This window comes from Molossus molossus, unplaced genomic scaffold (assembly GCF_014108415.1).
Source record: "Molossus molossus isolate mMolMol1 unplaced genomic scaffold, mMolMol1.p scaffold_m16_p_8, whole genome shotgun sequence".
Classification (NCBI taxonomy): Eukaryota; Metazoa; Chordata; class Mammalia; order Chiroptera; family Molossidae; genus Molossus; species Molossus molossus.
In genome coordinates this window covers 69185572-69213373 of record NW_023425402.1, presented here as the reverse complement: position 1 = coordinate 69213373, position 27802 = coordinate 69185572, and the positions used below count along the sequence as shown (strand labels likewise).

Genomic DNA, 27802 nt, shown 5'->3' with positions numbered 1-27802 from the left:
GATGAGACAAAAGTGATCACATCTCCCATTATAAGGCACGTTGCTCCTCTAGGGTTGGAATACAGCATGGAGTTTGGGGAAATTTCCCAAGATATGTTAGAGGAGAAGTTTCCCTGAAACCCCACTTCATCCCCTTCTGCCTACTCATGACTGGAAGCTAAAGGCGATTATTTTTAGGTGAAGGCCAGGGCCAAAAAGCACTGGTAACTGTATTTTCTCCATCCAAGAGAGAAACCTTGCTTCTGTAACAGTGAATCAGGTCCTGACTTCTATGTGAGGAAGGAAAGGGGGGGTGGTAGAGCCAGGTGGGCTTTTCTTTGGGACAGGTGAGTGTCTGAGCACCACCCCACTCTCTCTGCTCTGCCCACCATGTGAGAGTCTCCTCTGCCAGAACCAGACTCAGAACTGTTCTCAGCACAGAGCACCGGCACAGCTGGTTGACCCCTGCCCACCGCACTTGCATTTAGAGCGTAATTCTGGCTTTTACTTGAAGCACTGATTTGGAGGGGAGGTCTTCTCTTTTGCCCATACAAGATTAAGATGTTATTGTCAATCTGTCCAATCTGTATTATATCTTCTGGAAATTTTTACACTGCTTTTTTCTTCTAGTAGATACCCTCCTAGATTTCCAGGACTACAATGGATTTATTTTAATGTGTATAGTTCTTCTGACATTTTGATGGGAATTAGGAAAGGATGGAAACTAAAGGTGTGTGTTCATTCAATAATTCGGAACCAGGATTGTTTTCTAATCCTGTATCTCATCCCGCCTCCTGCTGTGTTCTCCAATTCCCCTACCACCAAACATTTCTTCTCCCATTGCTCGTCCTTTGTTGCAAACTTTCTTCCTAAGTGGGTCAAATCAGGCTTTTAAAACCTATGTGGCGCCTCATCACACACACACACACACAAAAAAAAAAAAAAAACCCTAACCTCTAACAAGTCATCTAAGGTTCCTTCTATCTGGCACCAATCTGTCTTCCAATTTGTTATTTATGTGTATATTCCTTCAAATAGATTTTCAGTTTCTTAAAATACAGAAAACATTTCTCACTCACCTCTCTGTTCCCCACCACACACTTCTCGTGGAAGGCTTACAGAAACATTGATTTCTTTCTCCTTCACTTCTACCTATTAGGTAATCAATAACAACTTGCTTGAATAAATGAATCAATGCCTGAATGATCAGATTTTGTTGCATTTACTTTTGCTCCAAAAAGTAAGACTAAATAACCATTAATTAGTAGACTATAGTTCAACTCTAAATTTTTTTTATTTTTTTATTTTGTTCAGATAGAGTGGGAGAGAGAGAAGGAGAGAGAGAGAAACATCGACATGAAAGGGACACATCGAGTGGCTGCCACCCACACCACCAACCAGGGCCAGGGCACACTGCAACCGAGGTATGCGCCCTTAGCGGGAACCGAACCTCGGTCTCTCTGGACCTCAGGCCGACGCTCTAACTGCTGAGCCAAACTGGCCAGGGCCAGCAGTGCAAATTTTAAGAGCACAAGATAATTTTTAAATTGTCCTGTATCCTGTCACATAAAAGTTGGCTATTGTCACCAAAGATACTCTTAAATAGTCTGAAGATGTTGCTAAGTATTTTAACTTTTTACACAGTGCATGGAAGTAATAATGTTTTTGTTAAAGTGATATTGTCACCTATAATCTGTGGATTTTATTGATTGATTCTTTAGGGTTATTCTACTGCCAACTTTTGTTTTCACCATTGGTTAAAATGTGCATTTAATTTAAATGGCAGAGTGTCATCCCTGTAGGTTCAGTTTAACTCTGTTTTACTATCACAGACTAGAATTTTGAATTTGTTAACATACTATGTTGTTGTTTGTTGCTGTGACTGCTGCAGCCCCTGCTGTCATTTGCGGACAGTGGAGAGCAACCATTTCATTAAAGGGAAATGCACAAATCATACACACTTTAATTATTCAATTAGTATTGCTCTTGTTGATAAGGAAATAGCAAATGAATTTTTGCTACCAGTATGTCACTTTTATCTCTTAACATAATTTATTTCCTATTTTTACAGGGAGAGAAAAATAAAGATGCGCCTTCAAAGGATCCTGTGGGCCTGAAATTCCTAGAGAAGAATGCTCGGAGAGATTCCCACTGCCACCTTTCCGACAGCCCTAGAGCGATAGAGCACGCCTATCACTACGGGGGGACAGCCAACAGCCGCCAAGAGTTTGAACACTTAAAAGAAGATTTTGGTGAAAAGTAAAGTAACACACTATCCCTCCAGAAACTTAATACCATGACTGGGCTTCATCCTTATTTGCCTATTTGTATCTTCAGTGTCTTTCCTTACGAAGCTTCCAGCAGTTGAGAAGCATTTCTATTTACAATCTGAAGCAGTTTGTATGGGGGAGGGAAGGTGATATCAAGGTTGACGAGTCCTTGAAATTGGCCCCATCTTCCTCCCTCTGGTTGCCTTTTCCTTTGAAAAGACACAGCAAATTCCTAGAATGCTGTTTTATGCACCTTACTTTTGGGAAGAAGGTCACAGAGAATGGAATTTATTGGAAAGTATAAATCATGTACTATTTAGTATTTATTTTGATGATAAAAAAAAATATGATTAAGGTGGCACAGAGAGGAATGATCATAGGCAAAAGATGATAATCTTCATTAGCCTTCAAACTATCTCTGAAGCCCCTCATCTCTTCCTGGTATTTTACAAATCTTCAGGTTATTCAGTCTTATGAAAGATTTCTTTTAAAGTGTTAGCACCCAAATATTCTTTTACAGCTTTTTCAGACACTTAGTGCTTTCAGTAAGAAACCCCTAATACCTTCTCATTTGCTGTTTGCCTAATAGGCAAAATCGGTATTTTTGTATTCTTCAGGAAGAATTTAGAAGTTAGCTTAATAAATGCATCTTATATACGGCCTGGAGCTCAATTTCTACAAAGTTTTAACTTCCACACACTTTGATGGCTGTGTTTAACATGTGACATCCACCGATTAATTTTTACTGGGAAAATAATTGAATTTGTATTTTAGATAGTACACAAGTCATATTGTTTCTATGCAAATTTCAACATACATATTAATTACTAGTATTTTGTCCACATGAATAAGCTTCCTTAACACAGAATTTTTGCCAAACTAATTGCGACCACGTTTTTAAAGCAAAGCATGATATGATCTTTAACTGAAACAACACTTCCTTAAACGTGGAATATATCACTGTTGTATGAGGAAATGGAGAAGGATTTACATTTTGAACTAACATTGCTTACCCAATATTCACTAATGCTAAGGGATCATTAGAAGTAATGCTGCTTGGGAATAGATAGAATGGCTATTTATTTATTCTCCCTTACCCTGACTTGCTTCAGGAAGTTAGAGATTACCCTCAGTCTTATTTTACAGGTGACAACTTTTTTCATTTCATTTACCAGATCTCAATTTTCCATTCGTCTGAAAACACGTTCCTCCCATGGAATGATTTTCTATGTCTCAGATCAAGAAGAAAATGACTTCATGACTCTATTCTTAGCCCATGGCCGCTTGGTTTTTATGTTTAATGTTGGCCACAAGAAACTGAAGATTAGAAGCCAAGAGAAATACAGTGATGGATTGTGGCATGATGTAAGTTGAATATTATTATCAGCAATGATTCACCACTGGTAAATGGACTGATACTAATTAATGCCCCACTATTGGTTTCTCTAGAAACATCTATTTTAAACTTGTTTATATTTGCTCAGAGTTCAAGTTCAAAAACTTTTATTAATTTCTTATAAAAATCCTGAAGCAGACTGTTTTAAAAGAGATACAGGCTGAGTATAATGTTTTTTGACAGATCAACTTTTTTGTTTTGATGCAATTATTTTAACCAAAGAATCAATGGCCAACATAAACTGAAGTTTGGTTTCTAATGATTTTCCACTTTTTTTTTCTCTACTGCCTATAATATTCTAAATTTTCAACAATTGCTGAATGTCTTTTTTGGACTGAACTGTGGAAGATACAAAATAAGGAGTTTATCTGTTAACTTGTTAACCGGGGAATTCCCGGAGAATTCCCTTTTCACTGTATGCAACGTTTGACGTATTTATACGTCCTGCTCGGTTAACAGGTTAAGAGACAGGATATAACAGGGAGAACTACCTGAACATTGAAGCAAGGCAGTGTGTATGTAATAGAAAGAGTAAGCAGTACAAGCTGCCTTAAAATAAATTCAGTAAATTTAGGAGACAGCATGTGGGCTGGCCAACTAGGAAGAGCTTCATAGAGAACTCCGCTAAATGTAAGCTGTATTTGGAAGTTAAGCCTATAATTTTCGATTGAGCTTTAAAGCAAGAGGCAAACTCCTGACCCTCAGAGAAGGACCAGTTTTTCTAAAGGACTTCTGCAGATTTTCCACAGTATTGCAATACTAAAGTTGTGGGGAGAGGAAGCATAGCCTTTCCCCTAGTCTTGGAATGTCCCTGAAATGTGCTATTTTCCTTCTCGCCATCCAGGTGATATTTGTTCGGGAAAAGAGCAGTGGCCGACTGATAATTGATGGTCTTCGAGTCCTAGAAGAAAGGCTTCCTCCTACTACAGCTGTCTGGAAAATCAAAGGTCCTATTTATTTGGGAGGTGTAGCCCCTGGGAGAGCTGTGAAAAATGTCCAGGTAAGCCAGATTGTGACTTGTGGAGTCATCGACCTTTAGAGCTGGAAGATCATTTAATCCAGTCCTTATTTTATGGTTAAGAAACTGGCCAGAGTGAAACTGTAGTTCAGCTGAAGATGGGACATCAAAGTGCATGTTGTCCTATGGGATATGTGTCCACCCTGTGGCATTACAAAGTCAGGAGTGATCTTTCGATTCTAGGTAGAGGTGAGATCAAAAAAGTTTCAGAGGTACAAACTGCCATGAAAGTTTATGTCTCAAGAAGATGCTTATTTATCAGCAAGTACCCATACTTATAGCGTAAAAAGGAAAAAAAGGGAAATCATTCCATTATGCATTATTGAGTGAAAAAAAACCTTTCAGGCAATTATGTAAACTATGATCTCATTTTTGTTTCTTTAACACATACACACACAATTTGTAAATGTGCAAGGAAATATGGTTACCCCTGAGGAGAAGTAAGGGTATAGTAAGAAACATGTTATTTTTATAACTTAAAAGTTTAAAATATAGTACTTAAACCATTTAGCAATAAAGGGAATGCATTAAAAGACTAACTTTTTCTTACATAAATATAGATATGACTTTAACACAGAGTTAATACATTTCTAAGATTCATTAACATGTGTGGATAAAGCAAAAAAGGGGGGAGAGATTTGTGTTTAATTAGATTTTAGGTAAGTAACCACAATTTTATGACAACCTCTTTTGTGTGAAATCAGTTATCTAAATGGCCCAAGTTTCATGCCCTGTGGTATGATAAATGTTCAACCACAAAAACAGCTGATGAAGCCAGAAACACAAGCTTTCTGTTGTTTATTTAACCATAGTGGATTTAACAGTTAAGAACTTTGCTAACCCTTATCAGCATTAGGTCATCTTGAACATAGCTATCATTCTTGAAGGAAAACAGACTAGGATATTTCTAATATTCAGTTTGAAGACCATAGTTGCAATTTATTTGGTCATGGTACATGTAAAAATTTTCATAACTTAACTACTGTAGGCTGACCTTATCAAGTACAAAATTCCAGCTTCAAAGAACTAGTTAAAAAGCAACTACCTGGAAAACGACTGGCCATTCAGAGAGCTAAGATAAATAAAGGATTACTTGGTTTCTCTCGAGACTCAAATTCCTTCGTTTTGATTCCCTCTGGTTGAGAAAATGGACTTTAAGAACTGTGCTCTTCTCGCAGGTAAACTCGGTCCACAGTTTCAGTGGCTGCCTCAGCAACCTCCAGCTCAACGGGGCCTCCATCACCTCTGCTTTCCAGACGTTTAGTGTGACTCCTTGTTTTGAAGGTCCAATGGAGACAGGAACATACTTCTCAACAGAAGGAGGATATGCAGTTCTAGGTAACAATGACTTATGATGAAACGTGGATCATGCAGTACTTCTTTCTTAGAAGTGGCTAACAGGAATATCGGGGCTGAGAGTTAAAACTTCAGAAGGCCAAACTCACTCAGCCCTAGAAAATGGCCTCCTTTCACAAGGACCATTTCTCCCTTCCTGCCACTCCAAACTAGACACCCCTGCCCATCCGTTTGCTTTCCCTGACCAGAGCTTCTCCACAGCTGCCAAACCTCCAAACGTAGACCATCTTGGCTCCTTTAGAATGTCCTATGCTTCTCTGTGGTCTGATACACGCCGGCTCTTGGCCCCCTTGCTCTCTAGGTCTTCCTCTGCTCCTTCATAGCAGGACCCATTGTCCCTACTAAAGAAAGGTCCACTTCCTCCCCTGGCCTTGCCATACCAGCAGACAACACTAACCTTCAGAAATTTTATTTCTGAATTTTTATTCTCCTTGACTATTACTCTCTCTCATTCAACAGTTTTTATTGAATACTTCCAGTATGACAATCCCTCTGCCAGGTGATGGAACATAATAGTTCTGAAAATAAATAGAAGCTTAATAGACTACACACAGTCACCATCTAATACATTCCAACAAACATTCTTTACTGCAACCATCAGGTGTGGGCAGCCGGGCAGGTACTGGGAAAGAGGATAGCAGAGAGGTATAAAATGTCCCTCATGTTCCCTGCTCTCAAGACACTTAGTTTGCATCCCCTGAATAAAGAAGATATTCCAATGCAGCCAAAGATACGTTCTTACACCATCACCACATCCAATAGAAAGACCAGAGGGAACATTTCCTCTCTTTGTCCAGACCATGATTTTACTTTCTTTTCCTTTTTCCTCACTAAACACCCACACTCACATTTTGCAGCCCTTCCGTAAATGTCAGTGATAAGAACTCAGACACATGGACAGCTGAAAATGCATAGCCACCTGCACAATTTATGTTCTCCACAGACATTAACTGCTAATAGCAGGAAAAATTAAAAAGTGATTTATAAGAAGACACATCAAGTGCACATTATTCAGGTGCCCAGTTGGCAGTGCGTCTCGGGGAGTGAACGCAGCTATTCTCCAGAGGAAGTCGTTTTCTTTCAGCACCGCAGTAGCAGCTCCTAACTGCTTTGGCTGATCTGCCTCTTTCCTATAAAATGCTCTGCAGCACTGACATCAGTTATCGTCTATATGTTTAAGAATTGTTTTGTAATATGGATCTCATCAAGTCAGTTTTATCATTCAGTGAATTCAAAATCAAGCCTAACTTCCTTCCTTGTGCACGCGAGCCCTTCCACACTCGCCCTGCCTCCTCCTCCCTTCACGGGACAGTGCAGCCACGCCGCCTCTGCAGCCTCTGCGAGCATTCCAGCCTCTGCACCCGTTGTCCCCTCGCCTCCTTCCTACTTTAGAAATACTAAGTGGACCTGCTAGCTGGAATCAGTTCCTCCTCCCCTGAGCTTCCACAGCCATAGCATATTTTCAGCATGCTGTCCCCACCCCACACCCCACAAGAATGATGTGCCAGTATCTCAGTCCCCCAGAGATTTCCACAGTGCATTTGACATGGAAAAGCCACTTTCTATTTATCTACTAAAAAAAAAAAAAAACAGGTACAAAAGGATATTATTACAAAATCACACCATAGAGCCCAGCCAGTGTGGCTCAGTGGTTGAGCATCGACCCGTGCACCAAAAGGTCACCGGTTCAATTCCCGGTCAGGGCATATGTCCCGGTTGTGGGCCAAATCCCCAGTGGGGGGCATGCAGGAGGTGGCCAGTTAATGTTCTCTCCCGTCTATGTTTCTATCTCTCTCTCCCTCTCCCTTTCTCTCTCTCTAAAATCAATAAAGAAAAAAATTTTTTTGTTAATCACATCATAGTTACAAAATTGAGGTTGTGTCTTGAGATCTACTAGTATTTCTCTCCACAGATGAGTCTTTCAACATTGGATTGAAGTTTGAGATTGGGTTTGAAATCCGTCCCAGGAGCAGTTCTGGAACCCTTGTTCACGGTCACAGTGTCAATGGGGAGTACCTAAATGTTCACATGAAAAATGGGCAGGTAGTGTGTTAAAAATTGTTTTAATAGTCTGTTTCCTGTGACCTTGGATTCTAGATCTAAAGTAGATTTATTTTACAGAATGGTTTCATCAATCTCTCCTAACTGGGAGATTAAAAAAAAAAAAAAAACAGGGAAGCTATAACATGAAATTTAGATGCAGGCAATACTTAGATTCACATTTATATGCTGGGATTGATTCGATTAGAACAAAGAGCCATAAAAATGTGGCATAGTGTGTGTTTTTTTAATCATCAACAATAACCATATAATTAAAATGTTTTAACAAAAGAATTGGACCTTTTTTTTTTACAACAAATGGAAGCAGCAAACATACCCAGCTATCAAAACTGACAACACTAAAACACGTATCTATGCTCTATGTATACCAGATGCATATACATACATACATACATGTATTTTCAAAGCTAGAAATGTTATAAATTGTTATAATTAAACACAACTTTTATTCTAAAATATTACTAAAGAACATCCATGAGATTATTCAAATGTAAATGCAACATATTTTATTGGTGTCCCTAACTTGATATAACTGGTTTTTGAGTTCTGATATATCCTATTAAACTGTATAATAATACAACGAATCCTCACATGTATTTACTGTTGTGTGAGGTACTATTCTAAATGCTCCATATGGATTAGCTCACTCAATCCCCCAGTAGTTCTGTGTGCGGCTATTAACACCATCACCCTTGTTTTACAAATGACAAAACAGGCCTGGAGTAAGTGGGAGCATTGATATGTGAACCCAGGCAGTCTGGCTCCAAAGTCCATGCTCTTCACCAATACCATAATTGCTTTGTATAAATCTTTAAAAATTAAAGATTTTATCATATCTATTATCATATTCTCTTCCCCATTCCTCCTGTCATTATTTTGTTCTCTCTCCTTGGAGCATTCAGTTTAAACTATTTCTTAGCCTACTGCAGAGTGACCCCTTGTGTTCAAATTGCAAAGCATGTGTAGATGTTTATTCAAGTGTTGCTTCCCTGGGAGTTATTTAAGAAATTTAGTTTTACACGCATGAGAAGAAATTTATATAATGAAATTTATGCAATGTATCCTGTCTTTTGCAGGTGACAGTGAAAGTCAACAATGGCGTTAGAAACTTTTCCACCTCAGTAACACCCAAGCAGAAGCTCTGTGATGGCCGATGGCACAGAATTACAGGTGAGAAGAGGTCCTGGGTCTCCTTTGTAAAGTGTGTCTACACACCCACCGGTGGGATGACATTTGGCAGAACTTATACTGTAACTTGTATGATGGAACAGATGATGAGAATCTAGAAGTAGCCAAGAAGAGAATCAAATGTTGCTGTACTAAAAGATTTATATTTAATCCACATGTATTTGAAAATATAAATGCTGCCAAAATTGTCTTGGGGAGTTTTTCAAATAATGCATTACTTATTGGACAAAAACATGGCAGTACCTTAAGTATTCTTAAATATTTATATGAAAAGAGTATCTTAAATATCCTCCTTTACGAAGGAAAATATCACAATGATTGCTTAGTTAGACATTGGTGTTTTCAATGATCTAAAAGATAGTGTGGGATTTATTCTGAATAAAATCTATTGCTGTTATAAATTAGTTCATTTGAAAATGAATCACTCCAGTGCCACCTATGACCAGTCTTTGCCTTGTATTTTAGTTATTGGAGATTCAAATGTGGTTCAGTTGGATGTAGACTCTGAAGTAAACCATGTGGTTGGACCCCTGAATCCAAAGTCAGTTGATCACAGAGAGCCTGTGTTTGTTGGAGGTGTTCCAGGTAAGAGTTGTTTAAAAGGACAAGTTCCAAATGCAAAAAACAGTAAGTTCTCATCAGTGTTGTTATAGTATTAAGAACAGAGCCATGTGTTTCCACAGGTCACTTAATAGCTCTCAGGATCGTCTATACAATGTCCTTTCATAGAAAAAATTATACTGACAACTGTGACTCCTCATACAAGAATCACAACAAAGTAACACCTAAGAACTAGACCCCAGCCTTCTGACCAGTAGATATTACTCTCCCTCTGCCATATTTGTAATATTTTTCTTTTCTCTTTCCATAGCTCCTCACATACACACAGTGAAACACTATTTTATCTCTAACACAAAGAAAACTTACTTTCTAATACTGCTCTAGGATCTGAGAACCTTGGAGGACTAAAAGTTTGCAGATAACTGCTTTCCTGCTTAATGAGAAAGAAGAGAATACACAGTTCTCCCTGTCCAGAATTAGGCTGAAGTTTACAGATGCTGCAGACCTTAAGTTCTGTTGTTCCTATGTAGTGGCATTTCCTAGGAGAGACTCACAGATGCAATTCTGTGACCATCATCAGTAACATTGCCCATGTCATCTTCCAAGAATGGTGTATAATCCAGGACGGTGAAAGGACACAGATGGACACCCCACAATTGTTTTACACCTCAGAAGCGGGGACCTTGGCCTTTTATTGAATATGTTTGTTTTCACACATTTCACTAGCTTAGAAAAAATGAATGCTCTATAGCTGGAGAGAAGGATATAAAAAAATAACCAAGCTTTTACATCTGGAATTAAACATTTTTCCTTGCCTCCTAACTAGATTATTTTAGATTGACCCATGTAAAGGTAAATAATGCTTTAAGTAAGAGAACGAGAAAGCACAGACAAAATTATGCATCTGACTTTGGGTATTCCTAATATAGTAATAACTCTCCTCTGCTTTGTAAAATGTAAATTTTTCGAACACTAGTACTGACAATGACAGTAACTCAATAATAAAAGAAATATTTGGGACACCCAGAAAGTAACCCTTCCTCTCCCTTATTTTCCCTATCCCTTCCCATCTCCATTCCCAAGTTCTCTCCTCCTGCTCTGGTTTCCATTCTGAAAGGGAATCATGCACCCACCATGCAGAATATGTGTCACATCTTCTCTTACATTTCTTCACATTGCTTTCTTTCTAGAAATCACATTATAGTTAAAAATATTTTAAATTTCCCAAGGTCCTACAGGATCAAGTTGAGCATAGTACACAAGGTCCTTGATCATGTGGCCCCTTCTTGGCCCTGCCTCTGGGGTCTCCCCACACCTTCTGGGGCTTGCAGTCCCCTGAATGTACAATGATGCTCTCTTTGCTCCAGGGGCTTTTGCACACATGCACAGGGCCTTCGTTTCTGGAAAATGTTTTTCTTCCTTTCCTTCCCTAGTACCTTTTCAAGAAACAACTTCTCTCACTCTTCCCCCAGTGTAACTCCTTGTCGACCTTTAGGACTCAGCTCAGAATTCTACTTGTATAGACATGCCCCTCTCTCCCTAGAATGTGCTATGCATACCCATTAAGCACTTATCACAGAATGTCATTGAAACTAAATAAATAGTACACAGGAAGATGACTTCATTCAACACACTACAAATATTTATTGAGAGTCTATTAAGAACTGTGCTAGGTTCCAGGAGATGGACAAAACAAGCATGACCCTCCCTCATGGAAGTTATATTTGTTACTCTGCACCCAAAGTGCTTACTATATCATGCAAACAAATATGGTCTCTTTGACTTTTGTTAGTCTTTAGAGTCTGGTGCCAACATTACCTACCACCATCACCTGTCACTGCAACAGTTGCTGAGCTTCACAGACTGGGTGGGCAAGATGCACCTGAAGCCAAACTCAGCCTGAGACATACAATGAATCATAAATTTTATTTATTTTTTATTGATTTTTAGGGAGAGAGAGAGAGAGAGAGAAACACCAATTTGTTGTTCCACTTGTTTATGCATTTATTGTTTGATTTTTATATGTGCCCTGACCAGGGATCGAACCTATAACCTTGGCATATCAGGATGACACTGTAACCAACTGAGCTACCTGGCTAGGTGAATAGCAAGTTTTAGCTAATGAGCTAACACACAGGAACTAGCAGGCAAGGCAACGGGGAGGATAGGGGGTAACCACCAGCCCACAGTTTTTAATTCCCTCTAAGAATCATGTCAGCAAACCTAGAACAAAAGCAGTTATAATATAAGCTGAATGTCATTAATTGCATCGTTTTAAGTGGTTCAAGATTAATTCCACCAAAATTGCATAAGAAAATGGGACATGAAACAAAATAACTGAAGGAAATTAGGCACAAGTACAACCCCTATAAGAACTGAATTCTCTTGGAATCCCAAACTGTTATTTTATACCACATAGGACCCTGGTGACATTATTTCTATTAATAAAAGGTTAATGAATCAAAATTCAGTGAAATATGCACTAAAATAAGTCAACTTTACTAAATGATAATTTAAAAATCAAAATTAGAAGTAAAATATTTTAAGTTAATATAGTCTGTGCGCGTGCGCACACCCACACTCACACACACTCACAATTTGACCACTCATTCCTCTACTGAAAATTCTGCATTATTCTGTATATAGCCAAGCTCTCAACCTGAGGAATATTCACTCTTAAAATCATGTATTGATTTTATTAATCAATACCTTAGTATTCTGAAGCACTTCATTGTCATTACCTACAGTAGATTGTGTCGGAAATTTTACACACCATAATTTCTGTATGAATTATTTCCTCTAGATGACGTCCTCCATGAACTAAAAAGTGGGAAGCTTGGGCAGAATCAAAATCCATGTTCTACAACTAGTCTCCAAAATGGGCAGAAGAAATACATGTTTCTACCCTTATAGTCTTTCCTGTTCACTCATTTTTATTCTGATGATATACACTGAGCAGGCTTAAAGAATATATATAGTCATACTAATCTAGAGAAAAAGGAAATTGATCTTTCAGGCCCTTTCAAATCTAAAACTTTATAATTATCATTCTAAATATGAAATGCTATTTCCATGATTTATTTTCAGTACAAAGTTTCTGCATATTCTTAATCTACATTGCTTAGAAAACTTATTACAGCTGCTTGATGTTTAATTTGCTGTCTTATGTTCCTTTCTGGCTTACTGATTTCTAAGTGTTTTTGCATCTTTTATCTGCTACTGCTCACATAGCTATTTGTACATAATAATAAGCTTTGACTAAATGGATTTTAATTTCATATTTCTGAGATCTTTAAATTATATTGCTTCTCTCTTCCCAACACATTTCATTGTGTCTGTACAATTAATAAGCATAAGGCTTCTTCTTCTAGATCTCTCATTAAGATAAGAAAGTTTTCCTGGCATACTGTAGGGCACCTATGACCACACAAAGCCTAAGTGAGTTATCATTATCCTATTTATAGTTCTTAAACCCTGAGCTCAGAAAAATTAAAATTTGGTTTATTTGAATTCATTTTCTCATTATATTTTATGAGCTTGGCAGAAATGTGGAGGCTTAAGGGTGAACAATGATACAAATTAAATAGAAACATTAACCAAGTCCAAAAATAGTATGGAAGCTAAAATGTCTCCCCCTCTTCTCAGCAAAACACACAAAATAAGTGAGGCTCACGTAAAATTAACTCCAAAAAGCACAGGTAGATTTGGAAATTTCAGTGCTGAGGCTTTACATGCAAGTGGCAAATTTCAGCCTTGGAAGACAGCTAAAAAATACTTAGAAATTTGACCGTGGAAAACATGGCAAAACTTTATAATTACTACGTTTGTATTACTTCAGAAGCAGATTATGTTCCTGAGAATATTAGTAAAATAACTATATTCCATTTTTTACATGTAAACCATTTTGATGTGAGCAATTACTGTTTTGGTTTTTTGGGGTTTTTTTTGTTTTTTGTTTTTTATCCTCACCCGAGGACATTTTTCCATTTTTTTGTTCAGGTAGAGTGGGAGGGAGAGAGAGGAACAGAGAGAGAGAGAGAGAAACATTGACGTGAAAGGAACACATCGAGTGGCTGCCACCCGCACAACCGACCAGGGCCGGGGACAAACTGCAACCGAGGTACGCGCCCTTAGCGGGAACCGAACCCGGGTCTCTCAGGACCGCAGGCTGACGCTCTAACCGCTGAGCCAAACCGGCCAGGGCTTGTTTTTGTTTTTTAAGCATGAAGTAATATCTAGTCTTGGAATGCCTCAATTGCAATCTTTGATTTTTTTTCTTTCTCAGAGTCTCTACTGACACCACACTTGGCCCCCGGCAGACCCTTCACAGGCTGCATCCGGCACTTTGTGATTGATGGGCGCCCAGTGAGCTTCAGTAAGGCAGCCCTGGTGAGCGGTGCTGTAAGCATCAACTCCTGTCCCGCAGCCTGACACGGCAGAGCAAAGATACCCAAGTACAAAGTTCTTTAGAGCACTGAGAGAAACAAAAGCCAGCCAGGAGGAACAGCAGCTCACCCTCCTGTGGAAGCTTCCAGCCGGTTGAGCAGGACTTACATGAATCATCAGGGACTGGATGTTTATTATTTCTCATCTGGATTCTTACCTTGGATCTGAAATGTCTGCAATGTACAACAATGGAAGGAGTGTCAAATTTACTTGTATTATTTCCTGCTGGTGAAATTACTGTTGCTGTTTCTAATAAAATAGAAGGAACTAAATAAACACTGGCACACATTTTTTTTTTTTTTCTTTATTGATTTTAGAGAGAGAGTAGGGAGAGAGAGAAAAAGATGGAAACATTGATGAGAGAGAACATCGATTGGCTGCCTCCTGCATGCCCTCCAATGGGGATTTGGCCCACAACCTGAGCATGTGCCCTGATCAGGAATCGAACTGGCAACCTCTTGGTGCATGGGTCAATACTTAACCACTGAGCCATACCAGCTGGGCATGGCATGCATTTTTAAAGTGTGGCTAGATTCTCAGATTCATCTTTCTTTTGTAGAAGATAACTTTCAATCTATACCAAAATATCTTTGCCATACTTTTCTTTATCCTAGAAAGATTTACTGATTTACATAAATCTAAAATTATATGACAGATTTGCTTTTAGCACTTTGTTTGTTCTATCAGTATAACAAGAATATTTTAAGTTTATAGCAGTTATAAGCTTTAATAAAGTAAATTTCTAACAAATTATTAGAAAAATTAAAGTATAATTTAATTTTTCTAGATAAGAGAAAAGGAATTAAACAAACTACCTTTTCCCTTATTTCTCTAAAATAAAAATAAAACTGTACATAGGGGAGGCTTCTGTGGGGTATTACTACTGCGTTCTACGGGAATCCTGGGGGGTGTTGCAGCAGAGAGGAGGACACATAATGAATTTAATTTAAAAGTATAAATGTTTTTTTACAAAAAGTTTTTCCCCACACATCTGTAACACAACTAGTCTTACTTCTAAAGTATATAATCTTTTTTTGGTATATATATTAATAATGCCTAGAAAAACAAAAATAGTCTTGAATAGCTGATGGGATGTTAAAACACAGAACTGAAATAAAATAATTATATGTGAATAGATAATCAAACTTGAAAAGAAATATGAGAAAATAGGCCCTCATATCAATAGGATTAAAAAAATATGGGGAAAAAATAACCTGGGGCCAGAGGAGGGGATAAAATATTTTGAGGAATTACTAAAGGAATAAAATAATCTCTTACCTTGAAAATGTTATATATGTATACTTAAATCCCCCTGCTACCCTTCTGTCTCAAGTACATTAACAATAATGTTGAAGATATCAATAAAAAATAGCCAATATCAGTTCACAGAGGACTTGCTAAGTACCAGGCCCCATGATAAGCTAAAGTCAATTTCATTTCATCATCACACTAATCCTGTATGGCAGCATTTGCAGATGAGAAATCGGAGACTTGGAACAGCGGGGTAACTTGTCAGCAGACATTCAGCTACACTGAAGAGACACTGAAGAGCCAGGATTCGAATGAGGGGCAGCATGATTAACCCTTTGCTTTCTGCTTCCGGAGGACTATCTGCCTCAGGTCAACTCTCAGCTGGTCTGTAAAGCTGGAATCACAAATCCAAATGCCTATACAGCCAGAGGAGGGCCATAAAGGAGCAAAGCTGGTGGAGTCAGACTGGGAGAATCAATAGGGCACTTGCCATGGCTCATCTAGAAGCACAGCAGGTGCTCAACTCAGCTGACTGTCACCATGAAAGAACACAAGTGTTGAAGGGCCTGATTTCCCAAAAGAAGCTGGAAAGGTGAAATGAGTGGGGTGGGGGTGGGGTGGGAGGATGAAATGGCCTGATTTTGTAATTGGTACCTAAATTAAAGCCACAGCAACCACAACAGGAAAACATCAGGCTGACCAAACAAAACCTGAAAGCTATATATGACTTCTGGGCTAAAAACTCTGACTCCAAGAGTCTAGGACCTTAACTGGTACAGGGCTTAAAAAAACACTGAACCCTCAACAATAGTCCCTCATTAAGACCCAAGCAGGAAGAAGTGGCTCTAAAACCACCTACCATTTTCTTTTCCGAAAGAGTTTCCTGAGGCATCCTGGAGGGCCCCTATATCCCCCCATGCTCAGCAGTAGCACAGAGTAAACTAAACTAGTCAAGCTGCAGACCTGTCTGGATCTTCAGTAGCTCCAGCAGACATGCACACAGACCCACATATACACAAACTAAAACCACAGAAAGTTTTTTACCTTCTCCAAAATTTATGAAGAAATTCGCAGTTAGTAATTCACATCCTTATGCTTGGTAAATGAGAATTTATTGATCCATATTCCTCTTACTACACAATGACCTTCTGAAACTTCAAATTTACCATGTATAAGGGCTTGATGTAATTCTTAGCTGGGACCCCCCATCTCCTCCAGCTTCTAGGGAGAAAAAACTTTTTTCTTTTAGTTAAGCATAGGATATCAGAACTTCATATAGAGAAATAGTAATTTTGACCATTTGTTTTCCTGATGCCTGCTAGTTCAGAGCCCCTTCAAAAGGGAAGAGGCATCCCATAGCCCTAGCACAAAGCAGCAGCCCTCTCCGGGCTGGGCCACCTCCTCCTCTCATGGCCACAGCTGTTTAGACAAGGGAACCATCCTATAGATTCCCAGCAAAACAACACCCCATTATCTGGTGGTATGAGGAGATGAATTCCAACAATTAAATATTTTCTCTTCAACTTCTGAACTGGGAAGCATGGAAGGAGTCACGCACTTAGCAGTAAAAGCCAAAGCCAAAATGAAACTGTCTGAAAGCATGGTTTTAAATGCTTACCACATGCATGTATTGACATGCATTTTTTAAAACTCAATGTCTTCCATTCTGTAAACCTAGGAGAATATATCAACCTGCCCCTTATCTAATATAAGCCACCTCAATTTTCAGCCCAAAGTGTCTAGGAGTAGGGGGGCATATTTCAGAAGATACTGGGATATATTTGTTCTCTGGGCCCCCATAACCTTGTCTGTAACATGGTAGTATAGGTTGTCAAGTAGTCTTTCCTGTTTCCATCAGTTGGTGGCTACAGCCTATAGCTGGGGCCATAAAACAATAAATACAGTAAACTTTGAGGTGTGGAGCCAATTCCTACTCCATTAGGACTAACTCAGAAAAGCCATTCCAGCACAACCAGCAATGTAACATCATAATGCCCCCAACACCACAGAGAGAGAGAGAGAGAGAGAGAGAGAGAGAGAGAGAGAGAGAGAGTCTACATAAAGAGACTAGAAAGACAATAGAAGGAGGAACTGTCCAGGATGTAAGCTCCACAAATTTTTCTCTGTCTTATGCACTGTGTAGTAAGAGCCTAGAATGGTGCCTGATATGTAGCTATATGCTCAATAAATATTTGTTGAGTGAATTTCAGGAAAGCAGAGTTTTCGTAAAAGTTACCCCTTCACCTCACCTCCCAAGGCAATCACTTCCAAAGTATCTGGGAGTCTGAGGAAAAGAAAAACTAATATTGACTTCTCCAGATGGGTTCCCCTGAGCCCCAGAGATCTCTGATTTACCTGAGGATGTGGGAGAAGGGGGGGGGATGGTGCAGCCCATCAGCAATACGGAAGCATTTCCTCAAGTCTTTGGTAAGCTTTAAAGTCCTGTGAAGTCCCAAAAAGTCGGGAAGGTTAGTTACCATGGATAAAGCCACTTAGTTTATAAACCTGACACCAGAGGACACCATTTCCAGATGACACTGCTAGGGGGCAGGATGGGATGGGCAGAGGCCAGCTGAGATTGAGAGATGAGAGCCATATACGATCTGCCAAAGCATGGGACAGAGAGGCACATGTATAAGAGGAATGTAGCGTGACACTACCAGTCAGAAGCAACAGTTGATCCCTTCAAGAAATTTCTAAAGTGTAGTGATGGTGGCTGCTCAGCAATGAGTCCCTCCACAAGCCCAGCCAGACATAGTGAATTTACAGTGAGCTAAACTGGCTATCTCAACAGAACATGTTTTCAAATGATCATGTCCTAAGGCCGCTGATTAATGAGCTGATGTCAACCTGGAGAAAAAGGATAAAAGAATGCCACAGGGTTTCCCTTAAGACCTGTTTATAATAGTCCCTTGCAGAGAGATTGTATCTAGGAACATAAGAAACGTGGGTAAGCATTTATTCAAGGCAGAAGCTTTAGAAGACTAAAAAATTCATCCTTGTAAATGCAAAACAAAAAAACTCATTTATCCTTTTAAAGTCTATAATCTGTAGTAATGTTCCTACTCTCATTCCTAATACCAGTAATTTGTGTCTTTTTTTCTGATAATCCTGTCGAGAGGTTTGTAATTTTATTGATCTTTGTGAAGAATCAGCTTTTGGTTTCACCGATTTTCTCTACTATTTATCTGTCTTTTATTTCATTGATTTCTGGTCTGACTTTCATTATTTCTTTCTTTCTGCTATTTTGGGTTTCGTTTGTTCATCATTCCTGCTTTTTTAAGGTAAAAGCTTAGATCATTAGCTTCAGATGTTTTTTTCTAGTGAAAAATTTAATGCTTTCTAAGCACTACTAAACTGCACCCCAAGCATTTTGATATGTTGTGTTTGCATTTTCACTCAGTTCAAAATATTTTCTAATTTCTTCTGTCATTTCTTCTTTTATTCATGGTTTATTTGGAAGTGTGTCATTTGGTATTCTAATATTTGGAGATTCCCCAGATATTTTCTTGTTATTGATTTCTAATTTGTTATGAAACATACTTTGCATACTCTACATACTTTGCCTGTTTTTCAATTCATTCAGACAAGTTTTGTTCCATACATATGGTCTATTCTTGGTAAATTCCCATGTGTCCTTGAATAGAATGTTCAGTTTTCTGTCATACTGTTGTTCTTCTACCAGCTGCTGAAAGATGTTGAACTCTTACACTGTAAATATGGAGTTATTTCTCTTTTCAATTTCATCGTTTTTGATTCATGTACTTTGAAGCTCTGCATAATATTTAAGATTGTTATAACTCCTTTATCATTATGAAATGTCTCTCTTTATTCTTGGTGGTATTCCTTGGCCTAAAATCTTCTTGTCTATTATGAATATCACTACTTCAACATTTTTGGGCCTGAAAAGTCTTGTCTTCACAGTATTTGATACTTTTAAAGATATGGTTCCATTGCCCTTTTGCTTGCATGTTTTCTGATGAAAAGTATGCTTTCATTCTTATTTTTGTTCCTCTGAATGTTATTTTTCTCTGGTTCTAAGATTGTCTCTTTATCACTGGTTTTCAGATCATTTCATTATATGGCTTTTGTTTGTTTTGTTTTCTGCATGTTTCTTTTCTTTAGGGTTAGTTAAGCTACTTGGATCTGTGAGTTTGTAGTTTTCATCAAATATGAAAAGATTCAGCCATTATTTTTTAAAATCTTTTTCTTAGTCTTTTATCCTCCTCCTTCTGGGAAGCCACTGACATAAAGGGTAGGCCAAAGTAGGTTTACAGTTGTTTGTATGGAAAACAATACAATAACTAATAAAGAATAAATTCTTTTTACATACTCACAACTGTAAACCTACTTTTGCCCCACTCTATGTGTCAGACTGCCTCATATTGAAATACAAAATGTATGCTTTTTTTTCCCAGCCCATTTTTGTATTTTATTTTAGATCATTTGTATAACTATGTCTTCAAGTTCACTAATCTTTTTTTCTCCAGTATCTAATCTGTTTTTAATCCCATTCAGTTTACATGTTCATTTCAGATACTGTATTTTTCACCTCTAGAAGTTCAACTTGGGTCCTTTTTATACATTCCATTTCCTTATTTATCATAGTTATGCTTTTATTCAATACTAGACTATTTGTGGTAGCTTATCTCTTAATGCTATCAGCTGTCATTCTGAGTCTGTTTCTATTGACTGATTCTCTTGACTTTAAATTGCATAGACCTTTCTTTTTTTCATACATGGTAATTTTTTTCATTAAATTTGTTTTCCATTATTAATTTTTAAAAAGAGAGGAAAGGAGAGGGAGAGAGAGAGATAGAAACATCAATGAGAGAGAACATCGACTGGCTGCCTCCAGCATGCCCCTCACTGGGGATCAGGCCCAAAACCTGGGCATGTGCCCCGACCAAGAACTGAACCGGCAACCTCTTGGTATGTGGGTTAATGCTCAACCAGTGAGCCACACTGACCGGGCTACATGGTAATTCTTATTTGGATGCTGATCATTGTGAATTTTACATTTTTGGTGCTGGATTTTATTGTAGTTCTTTACATTTTGAGGGTGTTTTATCCCCCTCATTGGATGCAGTTCAGTTACTTGGAAATAGCTTGATCCTTTCAAATTTTGCCCTTAAGGCTTATTAGCACAGGTCCAGAACTGCCTTCAGTCTAAAGCTATTCCTATCTCCCAACCCCACAGCCAACCCTGCTGAAATAATATCTTGCTGAGGACCCTCTACTCAATGTTCCATGTATTAAAACATCTTTCCACAATGGTTTAAATATAAATTATTCCCTGCCTTGTATGAGCTCTGAGAAATTTTTCATCACTCACTCCTTTCTCCTGTCCTGTTATTCTTTCCCTAGCCTTGGGTAATTTCTTTTCTGGATTTTGTTCTTTTTCTTTCAGGAATAATACATTTTTATTTGGCAGATAATTATGTCACTTAGGGATCACCTTGCTTCTCTCAAATTTCATGTTTAAGCTCTATTAAAGTTGGCAAACATTAACTTTTAATCTAGTGCTAGTTTAGACCTCCTTCAAGGCATGACTTCTCTGAGGCCTTGCTACTCAATGCCCAACATGTTGAACAAGGTCTTTCCACTCTGACTGACTGGAATTCAAACACCTCTGAGCACTGTGTGAATTTTTCTAGTTTATACATATAAAATATATTATTACATATTTTATTATTATATAATATATAAAACTCTCAGAATTTCTCCATAAATCCCTTTCAGTTTTTCTTTTTTCACCTCATGTAATACACATGCATCTACATTGATGTAATTATAAACTAATAAAACTTTTATTTTAAAAAGCTTATGAGTATACCTTCAGGCGCAGCAAGGTAGACAAGAAACTAGAGGAACTGTACCTGATGCTAAAGTCTGTTTTTCGTAGAAGACAATTTCATGGGATGGATGGTGGCAAACATCATGAGGAAAAGAAATCAGACTGAGTTTCTTAGGACTATTGCAAGAAGAAAAAGAAAACATGGAAAGCTTGCCTATACCTCAAAGCTGACCCTTAAGTCTAATCAAACAAAAAGATCCATCTGAAGTTTCTCAATACCAATTATAGACAATTTCAAGATAGGCTGGGACTTGAGGTACAGTGTGATGGTGGGCTATAATTTTTCCTGAAAAAAAAAATGGGGTTAGAACCATAGCCTTCACCTATTATAAGAAATTTAACCAATAACCTGAGCTCCCATATGCAAGCACTTTATATGCTTTGCAGATTAACCAGGGACTAAGAACTTTCTTTGGTTTGGGGTATTCTTCCAAAATACAAAATCCACTGAGCTCCATTTCTCACCCCATATAATTATTCCTGGGCAGAGTATTATCCAAAGATATCAAGCCAGAAATTGGCTTAGGATATTCAAGTGAAAAGATTCAGCTAAAGAGCAACTCAAATGTAAACAAAGGAAACAGGCCTAAAACACATTAAGCATTTAGAATGGGCCCTTCTTGGTTGATAATCACAGTGGAATAAGCAACCTAAATTATTATTAATGATCCACTGTGAGAAAGATCTCTAAGGTACTTTTTAATTGTGAAATATTATTGTCTTTTATCAAAAATAACTGGTAGCTTATAACTACACATGTTTTATAGACTACATTTCTGTCTTTTCCTACTGAAAGTAATATTTCAACTATTGTCATCATCCAAAGGTGCCACTTTTATTTGTTTACCAGATCATAAGATGATACTGCCCCATGACCCTTGACCTAGTCAACCTCGACAAAAGACTCAACGATGCTATTTAGGATGCATTTCCTTGCTGCTTTGTGCTGGTAGCTTTCTCATTGTTGCATAGACATTGATGGGAACATCAGTTATTGTCAGGCAATGACTTCCATGGCATCTTCGGAGTTGCCTGAATAAAAAAGCAAATGACATCACTTCATACTCTATATCACCCTCTGCCAAAGTCAAAGTGACACTAAATCTGAGCTCTGACTGTTAATATTTTTAGCCTCATGCCAAGAACATAACAGCACTAAAGATGTGCTTGTTTAATTGAAAGTTACCTAATCTTGCCCTGGCCAGTTTGGCTCAGCAGTTAGAGCATCGGTCCACGGTCCAGAGAGACCCAGGTTCAGTTCCCACAAAGGGCATGTACCTTGGTTGCAGTTTGTCCCTGGCCTCGATTGGGGTCGTGTGGGTGGCAGCCAGTCAATGTGTGTCTCTCACATTGATGTTTCTCTCTCTCTCTTCCTTCCTCTCTTCCTCCCGCTCTATCTGAAGTTGAATGCAAAAATGTCCTCAGGTGAGGATAAAAAAAAAAAAAAAAAGTTACCTAATCTTGAAACTATGACCAACAAAAAAAAAACAACTAAAAGTTTATTTTTTAAAAAAAGAAGAATTGTCCTATCATTAAGACTTATAGAGGTATAATATGCAGACTCATGCTAAGAAAACCTGAGATCTATTAATACTAATTTAATAACAGCAATGTTCTTGGACTTTTTTTCTTGCTAATATTGATCATCAGCTAAAGCTTGTATCTATGACAGCCATTACACATTTCCTCAGTTGTCAGGATAAGAAGGCTTTACCTGGTTGGTGATATCTCTTTCCCGTTACAGGCAGCACCAGAGCTCAGCCCATGTTCCAGCCCAATTGTAGAATCTCCTCCTTCTACTGGAAACCTCCGTAGCTGGGTCCCAAACCAAAAAGGCATAATTCACTGAAAATCTAGATTAGAAAGGTATATAATGGATGGAGGGATTGTCTTCAAATAGTTGTTTAGAATGTTTAATGTTATTATTTTACAGGCATATTCCAACATTCTGAAAATGACATTTTAAAATACAGTATCTAGAAAAGTGTATAGATATCATACAACTCTTCCTTACATAAAATGTTAAGTCTTACAACAAATACAGAACAGCTACTAGGTGATAAAAGTAAACTCTGTCCTATGGTTAACAAAACTGAAGTCCGTTTCTGCTGTGTGAAAGTAAAATTCATTTTGCCGTTATGGTTATTGCAATCAACAAGATTGAGCCCCTACCTCCCACTGTCATTCTATCTAAGCCCTTGTCTTCCTTTGAAGTACAGCTGAGTTTCACATCACCATGGTATCTTCAGCTAGCCCTTCTGTTCATGGTTATCATTCATTCCCACCTGCCTCTCTATATTTACAGTGCATTAGTTAAGAAAAGTGTCTTGGGAGAGTTAGATTGACTATGTGATCTTAGGCAAGGTACTTATTCAAGTATGCTTTCCAAGTATAAATTGGGAATAATAATAGAATCTACTTCCAGGGTAGTAGTGAAGATTAAATAAGATAATACATGTAAAGTGGCATACCTAATACATAGGTAGTGCTCAATAAATGTTAACTATTATTATTCAGTGGGTGATACTGAGCATTATTAAATATGTATGTACATATATAATGTACTGTATATATAAAATGTACATACACATATAAACACATAAAAATACACACAGAGAGCTAAATAAAATAAGCTCCTTACTGCCTACTCTTGCCTCTACTTGGAACTCTTCCCCACCCAATGCTCCCACTCTTTACTTGTCAGAGCCAACTCATTCATTAAGTCTGAATCTATATTTCACTTTCTCAGAGGAGCCTTCTATAACCCCTCCCATAATATAAGTTTGCATAACTCTCCTGATTTCTGCTTTGTAACAGTTGTCATCACTCTCATTCAGGATATCTCCCCTGTGACACTATTGACTTTGGGGCCAGATAATATTTGTTGGGGAGGGAGGAGACAGTCCTGAGCATTGTAGGAAGCTTTGCAGCATCCAAGGCCTCCATCCACTACATACCAATAGCACCCCTCTCCAAAACTTGTGACATTCAAAAATGTTTCCAGAGATTGCCAAATGCCGTCTAATGGAGAAGGAAGGTGGGGAGATCGCCTTCTGTTGAGAACATGTACCCTAATTTTCTGTAAGTGTTTTTGTTTAATCATTATAACCCCATCCCATTCCATGTCTGTCTTTGTCACCACTGACTGGCTCCTTAATACCTAGAACAGTGCTTGGCACACAGTGGGTAATTAACAACTCTTCTTGTACAAATCTGCACATCTTCAACAAAAGACAGAAAAAATAAAAAAAAGTCTTACAATTGTTTCTTATACCTGGTTCAGTATTCTTTGCTTAAAAAAGTAAATGTTTACTGTGGTAATAATAAAACTAAGTTAATAAAACTTAGGAATTTGATTATTATATAATGTTTTTTATAGCCTGTGTGTCAATTAACCAAGGAAAAAAATGTTTATACTCAATGACAAGTTGGTAAAATCTATGATTTAGTATAACTGTCTTATATAGGTATTAAATTTTAGCTAATTTGATCAAGGCTACATAGACTTACCAAAATAGGCCGAGTCTGATTATTGTAGAGGTGAGTAAATCAATTGCTTCTACTGACCTTCCATAGAAGCCTGGAATCACCAAAGGAAGGAGGATCAAGTGTTCCAGTGACACCCGGAAATTATGACATTAGAAGATTCTTTTACATAGTTTCCTACCTGTTAAATAATAAAATGTCACAATCCATAGCTCCAGCAACAAGCTGAAACTTAGCTAAAAATTAAGTGTCTCTAAACTTTGTTTGAAGGTTTATTCCTGTTGTCACTGCCTTATTTTCTAACATTATATAATATTTTAATCTGTGAATAAATTTATCTATACCTATTTTAGACCTACAGACTAATCAATCTAAACAAAGAATCTCACTTTATAACCATTTTCCTTCCTATCTTTATCTTCCAGACTTTCCCTTAACTAATTACACATATTATAAATCCAATCTACCTATATCCTCATCCCACTCCAATGACCTCAAACTACACATTTACAAATTTCTCTATAACTCTTACTATGGATGATTCTTTGCAGCTCTCTCTAATGCCTGGACAACCTCTTCTTTCCTGTTTCCTCAAAAGAGCCTTGAAATTCTCAAATGATTGCAATAATGATAGTTGAGAAAGAAAGAATACATCTTGTACTGTTCTCTCAATTCTGTACCATGGACCCTGAGGTTCTCCTCTATTCATAACATCTTTGCCAAAGGAATGATGATCAACTGTCCCAGTGACACCCACAAATTATGACATCAGAGATTCTTCCACATAGTTTTCTACCTGCTAAAGAATAAAATGTCTCGATCCATAGCTCCAGCGACAAGCTGAAATGTATCTTTTGGACTTCCATCTATATCTATATCTACAGTAATCTTACTGAATGTAATACTTAAGTTTAACCCTTAAGACAGAGCTTGAGTCTTCAGTTAATCTTTTTTTTTTTCATAAAAAAAAGATTCATAGTTGATCACTGAACTATTAAATGTAAGCATTTTTACATTTAATGAAAATCTTTTTTAATTACCTACATTTTATGCTAAGTTCCCACTGCTCTATTTTCATGATTATATTACAAGAAATTGGCATTTTACAAAATTAAGTTGATTTTAGATAACAATCTTACCTCTATCTTCTTTTTCTTACTAGGGTGCTATCAGTGAATAGATGATCACAATTTTAGCTTAGAAAAACCATTTTGTGTCATAGTCAGACAAATTGAAGTAATTGCTAGCCATTGTTAGGTCATTAGGACCTAAATATCTGATCCTTTGGATGGGAAAATTTTTTAATGGTTTACTTTTTTAGGGAAGGCAGCAGTGGGAAAAGAATGGGTTTTGGCATAAGGAATTAGTTTTGAATGTTAAGACCATGTTAACTCTGAGACTGTGAGCAAGTCACTAAAAGTTTGTCTGTAAAATAGTATTAATTCCTTCTAAAGAATTGTTTTGAAGAATTAAAATCTTATATAATAAGGACAATGTCTGAGATACAAAAATTAAATTAGCATGTTCTCTCATCTTTTTTGCATAGTTCTTGAAATTAGAGTGTTGAGGCATGATTTCACTTCTAGGGATCAATATATCATTAAACCACAAACTAAAGTCTCTACATGTGGATTATTCTTTAATTCCTCTAACTTATCATTTTGTTGTTTGCTTTTTTTACTAGTTTATTTGGCACAAGTTGTACCAAGTTTCTTTTGTTAGTGTGGATGATGCCATGAAACAAACCAAACAGTAGCCTTAATCATGAAACTTTCCAGAATACAAATGAACTTGACTCTCCAGCATACCTTCACAGAAAAATAAATAAGTTAAGTATAAATGATGGGGCCAAAAGACAGTGAAATTCTAAAGATTCCCTTTAATTCTCATAAGCCCAAGAATAATCTTTCAATCCTCAGGATACTGATTCATGAGATACAGAAAAGGAGCAGTGTTAAGTCCTCTTAATGAATTGAAAGGTCTACTATAAAATATCCTTCTCTATCCTTAGTAATATTCTTTGCTCTGAAATATGCTTTGTCTGAAATTTATATAGGTATTTTTTATTTATTAGTGTTAATATCATGTATCTTTTCCAATCTTTTTACTTTTAACCTACTTGGTCTTTATAGTCAAAGTGGCTTTTTTTATAAACAGCATATAGTTGAGTTTTGCTGTGTTTATCTATTCTGATGATCTCTGACTTCTAATGAATCAAATGTTTTGATTATTTACACTTAAGGTGATAGACAAGATTAAATTTAAATCTGTTCTCTTGCCATTTGTATTCTATTTATGCCATCAATTCATTTTTTCTTATTATTCTGTTCTTTTGAAACAACTGAGTATATTCTATGAATCTATTTTATCTCCATTACTAGTTTATTGCTATACAATCTTCGGGTTTTGCTTTGCTTTGGTTTGGTTTTGATTACTTTAGGGTTCACAGTATTTATTTAAAACTCAGTCTGCCTTCAATAACAATACACCACTTCACATACAATAAAAAAAAACTTGCAAGAGTATAGTCCATTTTCCCTCCTCCACCCTATTACACCCTATTATTTTTGAATTGTTTTGTCATATATTTTACTTCTACCTATATCATAAACCCCACATTAGTTTTTTTAAGCACCTTATTTAAAAACATTAAAAGTCTTTAATATTTGCCCACATATTGATCATTTTCAATTTTCTTCATCCCCTTAAGTAGGTCCAGATTTCCATCCAACAGCATTTTACTTTATCTGAAGGTTTTCATTTAACAGTTCTGGTCTCCTGGTAATTAATTCATTCAGATTTTGTATAGTTTTTATTTCATCTTCATTTCTGAACAATATATTTGGGGCTATAGAATCCTAAGTCAACAGTTTTGTTTCCTGTTAAGTACTTCAAAGATTTTGCTCCACTGTTTTCTGGCTTGTATTGTTTCC

The 27802-nt window shown here is 37.3% G+C and overlaps 2 protein-coding genes across 2 annotated transcripts in view; one reads left to right on the top strand and one right to left on the bottom strand.

Moving 5' to 3' along the window:
- LAMA4 (laminin subunit alpha 4) overlaps positions 1 to 14516 on the top strand; it is a 141364-nt gene extending 126848 nt beyond the window's left edge. Inside the window, exons 31-38 of the mRNA XM_036249053.1 lie at positions 2051 to 2238; positions 3425 to 3614; positions 4490 to 4645; positions 5842 to 6001; positions 7932 to 8062; positions 9157 to 9250; positions 9734 to 9853; positions 14115 to 14516. Coding sequence (XP_036104946.1) covers positions 2051 to 2238; positions 3425 to 3614; positions 4490 to 4645; positions 5842 to 6001; positions 7932 to 8062; positions 9157 to 9250; positions 9734 to 9853; positions 14115 to 14260 — 1185 coding nt within the window. The 3' untranslated portion in view covers positions 14261 to 14516. The remainder of the gene's footprint in view (positions 1 to 2050; positions 2239 to 3424; positions 3615 to 4489; positions 4646 to 5841; positions 6002 to 7931; positions 8063 to 9156; positions 9251 to 9733; positions 9854 to 14114) is intronic.
- A 7781-nt stretch (positions 14517 to 22297) lies between these two features.
- FAM229B (family with sequence similarity 229 member B) lies at positions 22298 to 24938 on the bottom strand. Its single transcript, XM_036247687.1, has 3 exons — positions 24894 to 24938; positions 23098 to 23236; positions 22298 to 22415 (listed from the first exon to the last, which is right to left on the bottom strand). The coding sequence occupies exons 2-3, from the start codon at positions 23220 to 23222 to the stop codon at positions 22298 to 22300; spliced, it is 243 nt and encodes an 80-aa protein (XP_036103580.1). The 5' UTR covers positions 23223 to 23236; positions 24894 to 24938.
- Positions 24939 to 27802: the final 2864 nt, after the last annotated feature.

What these genes read in the sequence shown, in the direction of transcription:
- FAM229B (XM_036247687.1), bottom strand. Translation starts at nt 23,222, where the DNA reads ATGCCTTTTTGGTTTGGGACCCAGCTACGGAGGTTTCCAGTAGAAGGA. An exon ending in AAAGAGATATCACCAACCAG is followed by an intron (nt 22,416 to 23,097) that starts GTAAAGCCTTCT and finishes TTTTTTATTCAG; the next exon opens with GCAACTCCGAAGATGCCATG.